This window comes from Orycteropus afer, unplaced genomic scaffold, assembly GCF_000298275.1.
Source record: "Orycteropus afer afer isolate SDZICR_OR568_19922 unplaced genomic scaffold, OryAfe1.0 scaffold00071, whole genome shotgun sequence".
In the NCBI taxonomy this organism is placed as follows: domain Eukaryota; kingdom Metazoa; phylum Chordata; class Mammalia; order Tubulidentata; family Orycteropodidae; genus Orycteropus; species Orycteropus afer.
In genome coordinates, this window is record NW_006921658.1 from 9,652,418 (window position 1) to 9,670,616 (window position 18,199).

Sequence of the window (18,199 nt, forward strand, 5' to 3'; positions counted from 1 at the left end):
TTTTTTTTTTTTTTCCTTGTTAGAAAGTAGTGAAACCAGAAGCATGGATTAGAGTTTGGGGATTCAGTACTGTTCTGAGAGTCAGAGGAGAGAAAGTCATCTATCAACTTTGGGACCTTCGTGTAATTATCTACCTCAACCCACTCTTAGCTTCCCTTTGGATTGTATGGCACCACCCCAGACTACCAAACCAAAACCAAACCCACTGCCTTCGAGTCGCATCCGACTCATAGTAACCCCTCCGTGGATTTCTGAGGCAGTATCACTACAGAAGTAGATTGCCCAACCTTCACTCTAGACTAGCCTAATCATAATGACCAAAACTGTGTTTTTTAAATTCCATAAGTGATTCTGACACACCATCCCCATAGGTTTAGATGTCCAAGCTCCTTTTGATATCTAAAATACTATTATTTGTTTCGTCCACTCTTAATTTCCATTGTTATTTAAGTCATAGATGTAAGAAGATGATAAAGCTAAAAAGACATCACGGATTACCTATGCTAGTTCCTTGACATTATAAAAGATGGACTGCAGGCTCAAGAAATTTAGGTTATTTGTCCTAAATTATGTTACTAGTTAACGATAGCTCTGGAACTAGAATTAGAATTTAGGTCCAGACTTGAAGTTAAGTGTTTTTGGCACTGGATTTGATTATTTATATACTTACCTTCTCAATTAATGCTCCTTCCTATCAGTGAAAAACCCTCACTGAAGAGTTTCATAGCCTACTCAGGCTGCCCTAACTAGTCATCATGTCAAAACCACTTGCCGAAACTCCATGCACATGCAAAGCCATTGATCTCAAGTTTAAATCAGCTAATTAGAGATGACATTGAGCTGTGAGTCAGAACCAACTCAACAGTGCCTAACAAAAACATTGAGCTTTGACCATACTTTCACGTTGACTAACTCAGTGACATTCCCAATATCCTATCTTATGTGAAAAGCATGTTTGGATTTTAAATAGTGTCAGCTCTGCAAATATATCTTGAAATCCAGGAAATCTATTGGATCATGCCAATGTGTTTATGACTTTGTGACCCCTTTGAAAGTCCAAATATTTATGATTATTCAAAAGTTCTATGGCTAAATCTACTTCAACATTTCCCAAAAATTCTGAATGAGAAGAATCACCTGGGAGGCTTTTCTTAAAAACGATTCCTATGTTACTAAGGAGGTCTGGTGGTGTAGTGGGTTAAGGCATCTGGCTGCTAACCAAAAGGTTAGTGGTTCAGACCTACCAGCTGCTCTACAGTAGGAAAATGGGGCAGTCTGCTTCCATAAAGATTTACAGCCTTGGAAACCTAATGGGGGTCACTTTGAGTTGGAATAGACTTGATGGTAATGGGTTTCGTTTTTTTGGGGGGGGGTGGTAGTAAGGGCATGTGCTATGATCTGCGCAGGGCTCTGGATTCTTGATGTTTAATAAACACCACACTGATTTTCATCATCAGGCAAATTGTAGAAATATTGCCCAAATTAATCCCTTCTGCCATAGGAGCGTAATCCTCCAACCCCACCCAGCAACACTCTGTAGGACATTTGAGTCCATAATGACCTCCTTTCACAAGTCTTTGAAGAAGATTTTCTTGACAAAATCAATGTCTATACGTAAAAGATAGAAAGAATGAGGTCAGAGCTCTCTCTGCCTCTAAGAGGCTGCTACTGGTGGAAAATAGGTGTACTATATTCCTGCATTTTTAAGAGCAGTCCAGAGACTATATCACTTACCATGGTTTTTGTAATGTCACCTTGAGTTAAATTCATACCTCCTTTTTTCTAACACTGGGCAGACGGACATTTAGTACAGTTAGTACTTTTAAGTTCTTTGATCTTCACATTCTCTTCTGGGATTGGTAATTTGTTGTCTACTCTATTGATTAATCCATATAGGGACTTGCCTTGGCAATGTCAGTGAATGAGGACTTGCTAAATGGCATTACTTCAAACATCAGCTGCTGCATGTTTAGCTCATTCCCCTGGGCAAAATGCTTAAAGGCTTAACATATCTGTATATAACACTGTTCTGCATATTCCAGTTTTCCATTCCAGCAGAGTGGGTGTTTTTCCTACTGAACTTTCCTCAATACTTTCCACTCTGAGTGTCTTTGATTTACTTGGTTATAGCACTGAAGTTAGAACAAATTCCCTTTAGATGTAACTAACCCAAAATTCAAGGACTTGGTCATAAATATCTTGATTATAAGGAACACATTTTCTTGGGAGTTTTGCTTCCCAAAATATTATTTACTTGTCAATTTCAATTTATAATTTAAAAAAATTAATGTTTTGAACTGATGCAAGATGACTCTGGCCTGACTTTGCTGTTACCTAAAACTGGAATCTGCAATCTTTTCAGAGACTGGCTCTCTTCTCTCCCAATTTAAAGACCCATGATAGCAACCAAAATTGGCATTTGCTTTTGCATTTAGGGTGAACCAGGGTTAAATGGTGTTAAAGGATTGAAGGGTGAACCAGGTCAAAAGGGTGACAGAGGACCCCTTGGTCTTCCAGTAAGTAAAGAAAACTTTCCATTTCAGTGCAAATCTCAGACTTTTCCTTCTACCTTAAGTAACAACTCTGGTTTACTCCATGGCTATCTTACTGTTGAGGCTTCTATAATTGGAAAACATATTATGTTAGAGCAGAGCTCAGTCTAGTTTTGTTTTCTCTGGTGTCTGCTCTCGTGTCAAAAAGAAGATCCCGTAACAAATAATGCTATACATGTTCTGTCATTTTCTTCAATTACATACGTGCCAACCTTCCTCTTTTAGGGCTGAAATTTTTCTCCCGTCTCCCTCCCCTTTAAAAAAAAAAGGATTGTGCTCATTATTTCATAATTTTTTCTCAAATGATTTCATAATTTAGTGCAGTTTAAAATTCTTCAATTGCTTTTTCTCCTTCAATACCAAAAAACTGTAGCCCTCTGTTGGTGGCAGGTATGCAATTGGCCATCATTAATGGCGTGGGGTAAATGCTTGCCCTGACACTGACCAGTCATATCGTGTTCTAAATGTTTTATGTTGTTTGTTTAGGAAATGGCCTGTCATGAGGCTCTTTGGCAGCAGTGGCTAGAATGGAAGAAATAGTTTGCAATTGTGTAGAAATTTTTATTTTTAATGAAAAGAGGATTTTTCCCTTCTTGCTTTTATGCCAGACTTCTTTTCACAACAACTAAAAAAGAATTTTAAAAAAATGATTACTGAATATAAGATTTTAGCTTCAATATTTTAGTTTGCTGTCTGATGAAGATAAAAATCAATAAATAACATTATAATTGCATTATTAAAATAGTATCAGAAAATCAGTAGTACAGTATCATTTATACACATGGTGGAAGTGAGCGAGAAAGGAATTGGTGACCAATTATTTCTTTTCCCTATGACTTTTACTATACTTTGAGGTATCAAGGTATCTCTTTTGATATCTGGTCCTTTACAAAGATCAAACACGTAATGTTATTGTCATTGTTAGGTACCATTGAGTTGGCTCTGACTCATAGCGACCCTGTGTTCAACAGAACGAAACACTGCCCGGTCCTGTGCCAGCTTCCCAATCCCTGCTATATCTGAGTCCATCATTGCAGCCACTGTGTCAATCCATCTCATTGAGGGCCTTCCCCTTCTTCATTGACCCTCCACTTTACCAAGCATGATATCCTTCTCCAGGGCATGGTCCCTTCTGACAATATGACCAAAGTCTGGCCATTCTCACTTCCAGGAGCATTCCAGCCACACGTCTTCCAGGGCAGATTTGTAGATATTTAATATTCATTTATTTACTGAATGAGTAAATAAAAAAATGCATGCTATAAGCCTCGTGTTAGATCACAGGTGAAATAATACCACTTTGATCAATGGACCACAGGCATAAAATCTCTACAACATGTGTGAGTAATTTATTCAACATTCCTGGTGGATATAATATTATCAGTGAAAGATTTTCCACATCCCCCCCATTCATTTTCAGATGTTAGATTCTTGGTGACTCTAAAGAGAGTATGAAAAGGAAAAAAGAAAGATTACATTTTCTGTTTTTTTTTTAATTCTTGATCCAATTTCTTTCAAGTTTGCCTTAAATTTAATTTTGGACCTGTGCTAATTTTTATGCAACCTTTAGCCAAAAGTTCTACCTATATAACATTAAACAAACAAACAATTGCAAGAACATAAATATTGTATGCATTTTTTGCTTTAATCATTGCTTACTGAAAATGTATTTCTACAGTTATAATATGGATCATAATAGAGTATACAAATTTAAAATAAAAAAAAACTAAAAATACCCCAAATATATATGTTATAGCATAAAGTTTGCAGCTGGAATAGATCTTTTTTTCCACTTTGTATTATTAACTGCATCTGAAGCATAAAATGGAGAAATAGTTCTACAAGCTTGCCAAGAGCATTTATAAGGCCAATGTGTTGTCTTTTTTAATCACTCCTTGATTTAATCTGTATTTTTAAAAGGACTACATAAGGTGCTCTGGTGGCAAAATGGTTAAAGCATTCAGCTACTAACCAAAACATGAAATATGAGGCAGTCTGCTTCCATGAAGATTTACAGCCTTGCAAACCTGATTGGGCATTTCTGCACTGTCCTATAGAATCGCTATGAGTCAGAATTGACTTGATGGTAGGGAATTTGGTTTGAGTTATACATAAATATTTGGACTTTGAGATGCAAAAGCCATATCCAAGAAATAATTGTGCTTATTCTTGAAACAAGCATTGGAAATCTGTCATTTTTCATTCTGCCCTATTAATATGTAAGGAATCCTGGCACTCAGCTGCTAACTGAATCCACCTGCTGCTCTGTGGGAGAAAGATAGGGCAGTGTTCTTCTGTAAAGATATACAGTCTTGGAAACTCTATGGGGCAGTTCTACTCTGTCCTGTAGGGTCTCTGTGAATTGGAATCAACTAGGAGCTCTGGTAGCATAGTGGCTAAAGCACTTGACTGCTAACCAGAAGGCTGGCGGTTCAAACCCACCAGCCACTCCTCGGAAGGAAGGTTGGGCAATCCTACTTCCGTAGTGATACTGCCTCGGAAACCCAAGGAGGGGTCGCTATGAGTCGGGGCCGACTCGACGGCACATAACAACAACAAGACAACAGTGGGTTTGTTTTAGGTATTGATGTGTAGTCTAGAGTTCAAAGTAAAGAAAAACATCATACATTGCCTGAGAATAGAACTAGATTTTTACAGTATTTCTCATTCAGTTTTTGATGCAAGGATTGTCTGAAGTGAAATAAGGAATGATTTAGCTTGGACAGTTATTTTTCATTTGGTCTCAAGACTCCCCCCCCACCCACACACACACACCCAGTCTTTTCCTGTTCCTAGAAGTCCCTCTAGTGGTTCATAATGTAAATAGTAAGAACAACACAAAAAACAATCAGTATTATTCATGTAAAATCCACCAAGAGTCATCCTGGCATGTTTAAATTTTGTATTTGTTGTTCATAAACACTATTTTAACAAGTAAAACTAGAGTTCTTTTCTTGTTTTTGGAAATCTTAAATGTAAATGATTATAATAATGAGCCTTTTTCTTATGAGATTGGCCATTATTTTTTCTTCAGAACCTAAAGAACATATATTATGAATAGTTTAGTGTGTAGAAAATAAATCTCATATGGAAATTTGATAACAGTTTATGACTGTTATTGGCAATTACTTTGTAGCCCACTCTATAAACCTCATTAACTTGATTGCCAAATAAGAACTTGTCTAATAGAAATGCCATTAAAATGCCATCATCTGTGGGGTGTTTATTGTCATGTGTTGTTTTTTTTTTTCAAACTAACAATTCATAGCGATGTGATATTCATCCCAGAATCCTGTGACTGAGTATTATGTTGTTTGAAGTGTTACATTTGTTCCTCAGTACCTCATACTAATCTCTGTTCTTGTCATTCGTGTTATACCCACCAACCCTGCTACCAACCAAATCACACGCAGGGAGCATCTGGCTTAGACGGAAAGCCAGGATCCCGGGTGAGTCGGTCCCTGTCTTACTCTGACATGCTTTGCGGCTATGGATTGTGGGCTTCTGGACAGATCCCTTTGCTGAATGTACTCTCATCAGTTGATGAGGGTACATGGGACTGAAGTGAAGGAGGAGGACAACAGAAAATAGGGTGCATCTCTGTTTGAAGCATAGCTTAAACTACTAAAACATCTTTCTGAAACCTGGATTCAAATGTGGATAATTTGCTAGGAATTCCCTGCTTGGCTTCATTGTCTTCATATCTCAATTTTTTTTTTTTTTTTTTTTTTTTGTTCTTAGCAGAAGGACATTCCTTACATTTCTGTAAAAGATCCACTCTGAAGACATGAAAATCAATATGAATCTGACCCCTTTGTTTTTAACTAGCTTTTCTTTTTATGTTTACACCTATCTCACAAATGTACCTTCTTCCTTGGAACTAACTTTCAAATTTCTGTTCAAAGAAATAACTTGTCCGTCTTCTGTCATTTTGTCTCTTTGGTTTTTAATAGCTCCATCTCTTAAATTTCAGTTGTAGATACTCAGGATTTAGAAAGTCTTTTAAAGAGAAATTTTAAATTCAGACAGTATGAAAAGGATCAGTTAAAATTATGAGATTTCATCAACATTAGAATGAATTTAAAACCCTGAATTCTTTCATACCACAAGCCTCTAACAGAATAAACCTGGATAGACCAGGAGCAGGAATATGCTGGAAAAACTGTGCTGCAATACTTCCTGCATTTACAAATATTATAATAGACTCTTTGCAAATCTAGGCAGAGTCTTCCTGGAAATGAGCAAATATACTTGAAGTCCTTGCTATATTTTTAAGGATGTAAGGGGAAAAAAAATCTTCAATTCTAAAAACCTGCTTTGGGTGGTCATTATTTTAGTGTTTCTGTGTTCATTCAGCTGTTACCTTCTCTGCTACAGAAATCTTAATCTTGAAACAGGAGACCAGATGCAATTATGCCATTAAATCATCTCAGCTGCCCACTTTGTGCACTGTAAGCCTAGTGACTTTGGCCACTGCAGCAAAACTGATAAGAATGTAATATCTTCTCTCTAAGCCTCTGCTGCCCCCAACAGAGCTGCAGAGAGTTTGGATTGAGCAGTTAGACACTGTTCTCATTTATTTAATAATTTGTTTCACTTGTATTACTGTTCAAGCCTCTTTATCACAGCTGAGAACAAAGGCTTCAGAGCAACTAAGGCCAAGGAGAGTGGGGGTGGCAGTGGGGGTGGAAAGTGGAAGTGAGGAAGAGGTGAGGAAGAGGAAAAACAAATACATTTTTCTTCAGATTATGGGAAGAAAGTGAAGACGTTCCACTTGGTAAGGGAGGAAATACATAATTAAACATGACATATGCCTTTTTATGTGTGCCTTCCACTGAAATATGCAGTTATATAATTCATCCTTCATGCATGAGTCTCTCAAAAACCAGTGGCCTGAAAGAATCAAGTATAAAGTACTTGGGAAGGAGATAACTTGCCTTACTGTTGTTTTTAAGGCTGCATTCATCCAGGAAAAAACCAGGATAAATTATAACTGCTTGCCTTGTAGCCCTTGTGATGTATCTCATATTACCTTATTTTTATCTTTTTTTTAGGGTACAGATGGCCCTATGGGACCCCATGGCCCTGCAGGTCCCAAAGGAGAAAGAGTAAGTTGCTCTTAAAGTTATAAAGCCTTGTACTAAATAAAGTACAGTGTGGCTCTTGCATTGTAGTTGAATTGAAGTGTTCATTTACCAGACAAGAAATAAAGGGCTATCTAATATTTAAAAAAAGTAAATTCCTTCTTAAGTTTCATCCAGAACTCTAATACTGAGAGATGAGAGCCCCAAAGCACAAACTAGAATATGGCTGCCTTAATAAAAACAATGCATACATTTACATAGCTAAAATAAATAACTCATATTATTCTTTCTTAAACCATAAGGAAGATATTTTCACTTGGCCTTAATCCAAAAAGTTGAAGTCAGTGGGGCTAAAATTTCTAGGACCACATATTTTCGTTGATAGTCTTTTATATAAAGCTACTGTATGCATCCAGAGTAAGTTACAGCTCTATTTTTTCAAAAAAGGAAATGACAAAATCTAACTATTCTCCTCCACACAGTTACACATGCTCCCATTTCTAGCAAAAGAATAGCCTGTCTTTCTCTAACCATAAGGAAATAATTTCAGTGTATTATAAAACAAAAACCTCTCACTAATCTCTGTATTGCTAGGCCATGTTCCATATTCTTTGGAGGAAAGGAAAAAAAAAAAAAAAAACATCCAGAATGGAAGATAAATATCTGACACACATACAAAAAATGTACTGCAACATCAGCAGCTGGTTATTTGTCTGGAATTTTTTTACCCTCTTTCTCTGTTTTTCTCCCACTTTTTCTTTTCTTCACCTTGGAAAACTCAGAAGTTTTTTCATGTGTCTGAGTGGAATTGTGTCATCAGTTTTCCCAGTCTCCAAATGGGATGTAGAGAAAGTATCCCGATAGTGAGAGCTTCAAAATGCTGCAATGATTCACTGTGCAAGCTTGTGGTCTTTTAAAATTAGATAGATTTTCATCAATCTGGGATAATTTGCTTTAAAATAGAGCTCTGGGTGGTGATTTCTTTGACAGGGCTTCCAATTCCATAATTCTATGAAATGAATTCATTCATTCTGTAAATATTTACTAAGTGCTGCCAGTTAAAAAGCAGTTGCCCTCAAGGTGATCAAGACCTACGTTGATCCCATATGTGTCTGAATATAGCTGTATTCTGCAAGGTTTTCAATAGCTGGTTTTTCAAAAGTATATCGACAGGCCTCTCTCCAAGATGCCTCTGGGTGGACTCCAACCTCTAACCTTTTGATTATTAGGCAAGCACCTTAACCATTTGCATCACCCGTGGACATCTTATCAAATGATACTATGAGCAAAACACAGTATTACTTCAAGTGTGAAATGGAAACACTCTTCTCATACTTAAAGGCTTTTGAGCAAAAGCCTGTTTTGCTAAATCATTCTGGTGCATTCAATGTTAACATTATAGTCGATCCATCATCCCAAATTTTTATTAATACCTTATACATAGTGACGCAACAAAGGAAGCAGCTATTTTCCCTGACTTAGAAGAGTTTATAATCTATTTGCAGAAAAAAAAAGAACTAAGGAATAACCAGAGAATGAGGCCAAAGTGAAAACAAATAGTACAGGCTGTACATCCAATAATGAAGAAGGCTGGCTTTGTCCAAGAATGCTTCTAAAAGATGTCCTAAAAGAAGATATAATCTGAAAGAATAAAAATGCAATCGTCTTCTTTCTAAAACCAAGCCAATGACTTCTGGAGATAGTCTGAATTGAAAATAATATTCAAAAGCTAAGAGTTTCAATGCTACTGCTGATGCAGATGTGCTTTCAAGCATTGTATCAAGAAATTCAGGACTTGTACTAAAAATGGAGCACCAAATCACAGGCAGTCTTTTGGCTGAATGCCCTGGAGCTCAAGAGGGTTTACTGTTTGCTAAATCAGCTGCTACTTCCGATCTCTCCAGAGTGTCACAAGAGTATCAAGTCGCACTGGTGAGGCAGAATGAACAAGGAAAGCAAATGAAATTGTGAAGAATTTTTGAAGGCATAGTTTAAGTCAAATGGTGTATCCTGTAAAGTGCTACACTTGTATTTACTCAGCATGTTAACTATCTGAACTGGATCAAATGTCAATTCTCTCTAAGTGCCCCCTCACCCAAAGTGCTAAACTGGAGTGAGATTCTCAAAGTTAATAGACTGAGGCTCCATTTGGAATCTCTTGACAAAGTTTCAATTTTAAAGAGGTAAGAATCAGCAAAAGGCATGATTCTAGAATAGTTAAAGAATTAGAATGAAATTAGACCAGCCTACAGGAAACCTGGTAGCATAGTGGCTAAGACACTTGCCTGCTAACCAGACAGCTGGCGGTTCAAACCCACCAGCCACTCCTCGGAAGGAAGGTTGGGCAATCCTACTTCTGTAGTGATACTGCCTCGGAAACCCAAGGAGGGGTCGCTATGAGTCGGGTTTGACTCGACGGCACATAACAACAACAACAACAAAGGAAACCAGGCATTTGGCAGGCAATGTTATTCATAAACTGTCAAATATATGGTTGGCAGCATTACTATTCAATTTTTCAAACATCTGATGCTGCCTGCCTTCTTCATTTGGCCCTATAATTACTTAGGAACTCTGGTAGAGTCTGTTATGTTTGAGAAGTTCAAAAGTCCTTAGTCCCCATGTGGCACAAATGGTCAAGCACTTGGCTACTAACCAAAGGTTGACAGTTCAAATCCACCCAGAGGTACCTCAGAAGAAAGGCCTGCAATCTACTTCCAAAAGATTCCCATAAAATCAAACCCACTGCCACTGAGTTGATTCTGACTCATAGCAACCCCACAGGATAGAGAAGAACTGCCTTATAGGGCTTCCAAGGCTATACTCTTTAAGGAAATAGAGTACCAGATCTTTCTCCCATGGAATAGCTGGTAAGTTTGAACCACCATCCTTTTGGTTAGCTGAGCACTAACCACTGCACCACCAGGGCTCCTTTCCAAAAGATTACAGCCATTGAAAACCCTATGGCATGCAGTTGCTAGTTACCATCAAGTTGGCTCTGACACACAATGACTTCTTATGCTAAAGTATGAAACACTGCCCAACTTTTTGCCATCTACGTAATCTTCATGATCATTGATATATTTGAGTCCATTGTTGTAGCTATGTCAATCCATTTCACTGATGGTTTCCCTCACTGTTACTGTCCTTCTACTTTACCAAACATGATATCCTTCTCCAGAGATTAGCCTCTCCTGATCCAAAGTAAGCAGGTAGAAGTCTTGAATAACATTCTGTGATCCATAGGGTTTTCCTTGAGTAACTTTCAGAAGTAGATCACCAGGCCTTTCTTCCTAGTCTGTCTTAGTTAGCAAACTCTGCTGAAACCTGTCCACCATGGTTGACCCTGCTGGTATTTTAAATATCAATGGCAGGGCTTCCAGCATCATACCACAGTACCACCAAGTGACACACAGGTGATGGAAGACGTGCTATTTGCATTATTAAAACAAATAAAGCCATAGCTCCCAATCAGAGGAATAGGAAGGGGGTGGGTATACCAAAGTCATCTGTGAATTTTTTTTTAAACTAGACCTACTCCAGATTATATGAACCCTCTTTTTCAACTCCCAACTCCTGCTAAACACACACACACACACACACACACCACTTTCAAAATTGAAAATAACACTGCCATATCAAACTGAAAGAAACTGATTTTCAGTTAGTATGCTCTGGGTTGCCTCTAATTGCATAACACTAACAGTGTTTAATAATATTTATAGAACATGTTATCGGCCCTCATTTCAAATATTATAATGACATTTGATCTTCTGAGCAATTTTTCCAGAATATGTGTTATTATTATCATTTTACAGCAAAAGAAACCAAGGCACCAAGAGTTAAGAGAGTTACTGGAGGCCACACAGCCAATAAGTGACAGAACTGGAATTCAAATTTAAATGTTTCATTTCAAAGCCTAGACACTTTACTGACTATAATTGCTACTCGTTTTGTAATAAAGTAATAATGAGTAAAATTTAACAAGTTTCTATCATACTTATTTTCAATAATCTCAAACATCTTGAACTCCTGTACTATATGACCCTCTAGGGGACAGTGCTAATTAGCCCTATCAACCCCTTAAATTTAGATTAAAGAAGAATGTTAATAAAAACCAAAAAACCCATTGCCATTGATTCCATTCTGGCTCATAGTGACCCTATAGGACAGAAGAGAACTGCCCAAAAGGATTTCTTTATGGAAGCAGATTGCACCATTGTTCTGAAGAGTCCCACATGGGTTCAACCTGCTGACCTTTTGGTTAGCGGCTGAGTGCTTAACCACTATGCCACCAGGGCTCCTTTTGAAGAATGTTAATAATGACCTGAAATTTGCTCACACGAGAGTCGGGAGTATGGAGAAACATGAGGATAATGTGTGGCTATGTATCCACAGTTATCAGCTGAGTTTGGCATTTTGCCTTTGATGACAGATTCACTAACCCTTAAACTTCTTCAGGGGTGTGGCAACAGAAGGTAACATTTTCTGTTTGGCTACTCACATAAACATCACTGTTACTCCTAAAGTGTTCCTGTTATATATTGACAAAACACTTGGACTTAGGAGATGGCAGCAGAAGAAAATACTGCTTGAAATGCAGAACTTTTTCTTTAACTATCATCACAATTACTTCACATTCATGAGCCATGAATACAGTAACATGTATTCAAGATTTTAATTTCATCTGGGGAGGCCATGCTGCTTAATTAGTCATTTGAACAAAAAATAATGAAGGTAATGTTTATTGCCCTTACCAGGCATTTATTGAGAGAAATAGAAGTTTTTAAACCTTTTTCTTTTTGGAAAGACAGCAAAATATATACATGACTCTATTGATTTAGATTCATTCATTCACCCAACAAATATTTATTGGCACGATTCTAAGCACTGGAGATGCTATAGGTAACAAAACTAGAGGCCCCAATACAGTGAAGGACACATTAGAGTCAGAGGGACAGAAAAGAATTTAACATACATGTCTCTCCCCAGGAGGTAAGTGCTATGAAGTAAAGTAAAGCTAAGAAGAGGGAGATGGTGGTCAAGGAATGGCTTGCTGAAGAAGAGACATTTGATCAAAACCAAAAACCAAACTCACTGCTGTCGAGTCGGATCCAACTCATGGCGACCTCACCCTTCTTTCATAGATGACTTTAGTAAAATATGCTTTTGTGGGTACTTTTACTATAGCACAGGCAGCAGCAACCCCTATGAGCCAGAATCTTTGAGACTCTAATGGAATGGTACTTTGGATTTAAAAAAATAAAAAAAGTTGCCCTTGGGGTGATTCCACTCATGGCAACCCCACATGTGCAGAGTAGAACTGCTCTATAGAACCGATCTATGGCCTTTCAGAAGCAGATAGCCAGGCCTTTCTTCCAAGGCACCTCTAGATAGTTTCAAACTGACAACCTTCTGTTTATTGCATTGCTAAAGGGTCAAGGAGGTGGCATCTTTTGACCTCCTCTAACTATACAAGAGGGAGACAGAACCACCATCAGCAGCCCAAGGCCCGTACCTATGAGACAAGACATGCCGCCACCCTCCAGCCCTCTTACCAACCTTGACACCAACCATCCCTTCCACAGCACCCACTACCTCTTTCCCAGGTTCGATAATTCGCTGCAGTGGCTACACAGAACTCACAGTTTATGGGGTTTATTAGGGAAGCAACAGGCTACAATTGAAGTTCAGGAACATGCTCAGAATATAGTTCTTCAATCAGGACAGTCTCCCCTCTGCTGTGCCCTTAGACATGCCTCTCTGGCCCTTGGCTTCGTGGCCTGGCCTCTGCATCTGTGGGCCAGGTAAGCCTGCCACTCTGTCTTGTGCCTCAGTCAGGCATCTCTCACAGCCAGCAGTGAAGTTCCCCCTCTGCCTCTAGGAGGGCTTCTTTTAAGCCTGGCAGAGTGACAAAACTAACCAATCCCAACATCAGCGTTCTATGCACCTGAGAGAGAGCACAAACTTTCCCAGAACATTAAGTCATGCTGCGCCAACAAAAATACCCCAGGTGGATGACTTTAACAATCAGGAGTTTAAAAGCAGCAACTCAGTTGCTCACAGTAATTTCACTACAGAGTTAATCACCGGCCTTATTACAGGGAATAACTATTACCAACTGCCTAGCCAAATCGACACATATTTGCATGGTCCCACCCAGTAATCCAGTGGAAATTACAAAGACTATGGCTAGAAAAGCCATACTAGGTAATTCAGTACACTGCAGGAACCCGGGACTCCTTATGACATTTTATTATATGTATGCCATAGGAGGAAGTAGATGTGTATATTTGTGAGTATAGATGTGTATGATTAAGCTTTTCACCTTTCATTTTAGGGTGAAAAAGGAGCTATGGGAGAGCCAGGACCCAGAGGGCCCTACGGTCTGCCTGTGAGTTCACTGTTACTTGTACTGTCCCTACCTTCAGCATGAATAGATGACCTGTCACTGACACGGTTAACCCTTCACCCATGGGGCTGACTAATCATGTTACAGGAGCAAAGAACAACCACTAATTATCTGAAGTACCAATATAACCTTGTCCTTCAGAACTAGGTCATATTCAGTGTCTCACTCACTCCCACTCTTACCCCACACCCCTCAGCACGTACAGACACACACCCATGCACTTCACGAGATTGGGAGGATCACAGATGTCTATGGGATAAGCCATGCTAACCTGAAACCAGGATTCTGACTCTCAGATAACACCCTCCCTGTGCCGTCTGATGCCAAGGACACCCATGACTGTCATTTCCTTAGAAGGTCACTGTCTCCGAAAATGGGTGTGGAAGCTTTCATTTAAAACAACCTCCTCAGATTTCATCTTTTCACATAGGTCTTTTATTAAAACTATTCTTGCTAATAAAAGTTTTTACTTGAATTAGGTTGATGTTGACAATGACATTTATGTTTCTGACCTTTCTGAAGTCCTGTGGTGACAGATGAGCTTCAGAACCCAGGGTATCAATAGCTTTCTATCTTCTGGAAATTTTCAGTGGCACAGAATTCAATTCAGTCCTCAGATTTCCTTCAAAAACATTATCTTTGGGATATTTATAATTGATACATTATCATACAGTGGAAGAATATATTTGTTTTTTTAAACTCTGTTCCTTCCACATTTTATGAACTGAAATGATAAACTTATACCATGATTAATTCAGTGCTAAAAGAGATGCTGATTTTTTTAAATAGATTTCAAAATCAAATTGACAAAATCAAAGCAGCCTCTCAGTAACTTTGGTGGGTCAGTTGTGTGACACAATGAGATCATCTCCATGATCATCTGTATTTCGGCAGGGAGTTATGATCCTTGTGTAACAGTCTGATGACTCTTTATGTGTTTGAGGATCATTCACTTACAAACCTTTCTTAGAAGTTTTTATGTTGCTACCTTCTCATCCTTTATAGGTAAGATGCACCCCTAGCAAGATTAAAACTACATTTAACAGTTTTCACATTCTTTACTCATTTATGAGCTAATTACCGAGTCAGCAAATTAAAGTAGCACAGAACAGTGATTTGCATTCTCTGTTAGTGCCGGTGTGTTTTTAAATCAACTCTACAGCAGGTTTGCTTTTGACCTAACCCTGAACTAATAACTTGGACACCAGACATCAAACTTCAGCAAAATACCATCAGTTTGTTTAACCTTCTACATAATAAAAACTTTCATGAGCCTCGGCTGCAACATTAACAGTCACTTCACTCTAGGTAGTAAGAGAAATTTGCATTACTAATCAATCAAGAATCTTTTCCACGTTTCTGTAGTAGTTGTTCTAATACGAGTGTTGCATGCCCAAGCAGCCCTAAATAAAACAATAACCTATTCATGAAACTTAGGAACACTAATCTAGCTACTATGATTCTTTGGCAGGGGAAAGATGGAGAGCCTGGTCTTGATGTAAGTAATACATACAATAAACATCTTCTGATTCAAATAGATTCTGATGGTCTCCATCATCAATTAATAGCAAGAATACTTCTTGTGTTTTCTGTGCATATAGCTATGCATACAACATATATTGCTGTGCATGTAGACAGCAATATGAAATACACCACTAGTGTTTGCATGAGAGAAATATAAAAGGAAAAACATAATTAGCTGGTATCAAATTAATAACTGACAGTCAATAGTGGCACTTCAAAATAATTTCCCAAATTAGGAACATTCTTAACATCAGCCAGTAAACTGCTTATGTAAAAAATATATATTCAATCAAAATATCTCTCATATGCTACTCTTGGGTAATAATACATTATGTTTATTCTTCATACAGCTAAGCAATTCTTTCTTCCTTTCACCATAAAGTCTATATCTATCTTACTCTAACACAATTTTATAAAAATGGAGAATGTCAAAAGTAGATGCCTCTTGGGACTATCACTGCTCATCCTATATTATATGAATAGTAAAAGAAAAAATAATAATAGTCACTGTTTGTTGAGCACCTGTAACATGCAGGCGTCATGCTGGTACTTCATGTGCATCACCTCATTGAATGCTCACAGTAATCACAGAACTAAAGTGCAAAGAGGTAAGTGATATGCCTAAAACCACACAAATTGGTGAACTTGCTGGGATTCAAACTGGTATTCTGGTATTCATTCTACTATACATTTCTTAGGAGAAAAGACAAGGAAATCTGTTGTACAGAGACCATTGTGATGTTAGAAAATCGTTAATTTCTAAGTGTTAGTTTACCTAAGTTTTGAGATTGTCTAGCGTGCCATTTTTCTGTATATTTGATTTCAGAAACACAAATCCTTTTTTTTTTTTTTTTAACATGACTTCACCACAGTTAAACAAATAGATCTTTTTGGTCTGCTTCTTATCTTGTAGGGCTTCCCTGGTCCACGTGGTGAGAAGGGTGATCTAGGAGAAAAGGGAGAAAAGGTGACCTGTCCAGCCTAGCATGTGCCTGGCTTGATTCTTCCCATGCTGCCTGCTTTGCTAATCCACCTGTGTGATTCGGTTTCACTCCTAATCTCTCTCCATCTTGTGCACCCAAAACACACCATTGTATGAACGAGGTCTTCACGAGGAATGAAGAAACCCACACAGCTAGAAATGAGCATGGAAGAAAAAACTTCCATTCCCCAGATTTCCAAACTACGGTCTTTCAACTACCTGACAGCAACTTGCTGCAAAATATCATGTCCAGAAATTCTTGAAAATGAAGGAGAATAGGGTATTAATTTCATTAAAAGACAATTGCACAAATCTGCAGTGGTCCTCTGTCAGAGCTCACCTAATGCTATAAAGGCAGTATCTTATTTATCATCACAACATCACCAGTACAAAGACAGAAGATATTCTGTGTTTTCGTTTTTGGTTGGAAAACAGAGTAAACATTGTAACTGATAAACCACAGTGAGTTTGTTACTCAGGGACTAGGACCTGCTGCTTTCAGACTCAGAGCGGACAGCTATAGATTTTATAAAATGAAGATATTAGTATTTTATAATCTTGACGTTCAGGTTTTATCTCAGGACCATCAGCTCCAAGGAATATAGAACCCCATATCAGGCAAAAAGGTTTTATGTCTGAATCCAAAAGTTGGATTATGGATTTTAACAATTATTCCTTCCTTCCCTGTCTCTTGTTCTTTTCTCTCCTTCTTTTACCCTCTCTTGGTACTTCCCTTGAGTCTTTGACCTGGTAGTATTTCTAGGAGAGAGTGTTTTGTTGTTGTTTTGTATCTTGGGCACACACACACACACACACAAAAAAAATAATAATCCAAGCAAAATTTTAGCACCTCAATATATTAGTGAAAAACTCTAAATGGATGGATGAAATTGTATTCTCACAGTATAAATTTAAACCAATTATATTTCTCTGGTTAATTGATGTCCTGCTCCTAAATAACCTTGTTTTTGTTGTTGTTGCTGTTATGTGCCATCGAGTAGGACCCAACTCATAATGACCCCTCCTTGGGTTTCCGAGGTGGTATCACTACGGAAGTAAATTGCCCAACCTTCCTTCTGAGGAGTGGCTGGTGGGTTTGAACCACCAGCCTTCTGGTTAGCAGTCAAATGCCTTAGGCACTATGCTACCAGAGCTCCCAACCTTGTTTTTATAACCCTAGAAAGTCTCTTGAACAGTGAAGTCTATAGCTATTGAAAAGCAAGGCCAACTGACAGTTGTCAAAAAGAAGGATATAAAGCCTGCTGTGTATTCCTCAGGTCTTAAACTTTAGTTAACCTCTTATCGGTAAGAAAGCAAAGGTAATTGGTTATCTAAAGGCACCACTATCACTATTATTATCATCATCGAGCACTTATTATGTGGTATCCCAAGAGCTTTACAAATGATGTTTTCTAATCTTCATAACAATCTTCTGAGGTTGATGCTGTTACCATTCCCATTTCACAGACAAGGATACTGAAGCATGAAAAAGTTATTTTAATTTGAATTCTAAACTGTAAAATATATGTGTTCTGAGATACATTGTTCATGCAAGCTTTTAGCTCAAGTGTTTTAAAGATTGTATGTATTTATATTTCCAATTAGCTAACTGGGTTATATATGAATCTAAAATCTTATGTACTCA

At 38.0% G+C, this 18,199-nt stretch overlaps 1 protein-coding gene across 1 annotated transcript in view; it reads left to right on the forward strand.

Annotated features, from left to right (window-relative positions):
• The window catches only part of COL25A1 (collagen type XXV alpha 1 chain), a 783,871-nt gene extending 767,314 nt beyond the window's left edge, over window positions 1-16,557 (forward strand). The window contains exons 31-34 of the mRNA XM_007940758.2: window positions 7,607-7,660; window positions 13,977-14,030; window positions 15,520-15,546; window positions 16,486-16,557. Coding sequence (XP_007938949.2) covers window positions 7,607-7,660; window positions 13,977-14,030; window positions 15,520-15,546; window positions 16,486-16,557 — 207 coding nt within the window. The remainder of the gene's footprint in view (window positions 1-7,606; window positions 7,661-13,976; window positions 14,031-15,519; window positions 15,547-16,485) is intronic.
• The last annotated feature ends 1,642 nt before the right edge of the window (window positions 16,558-18,199 follow it).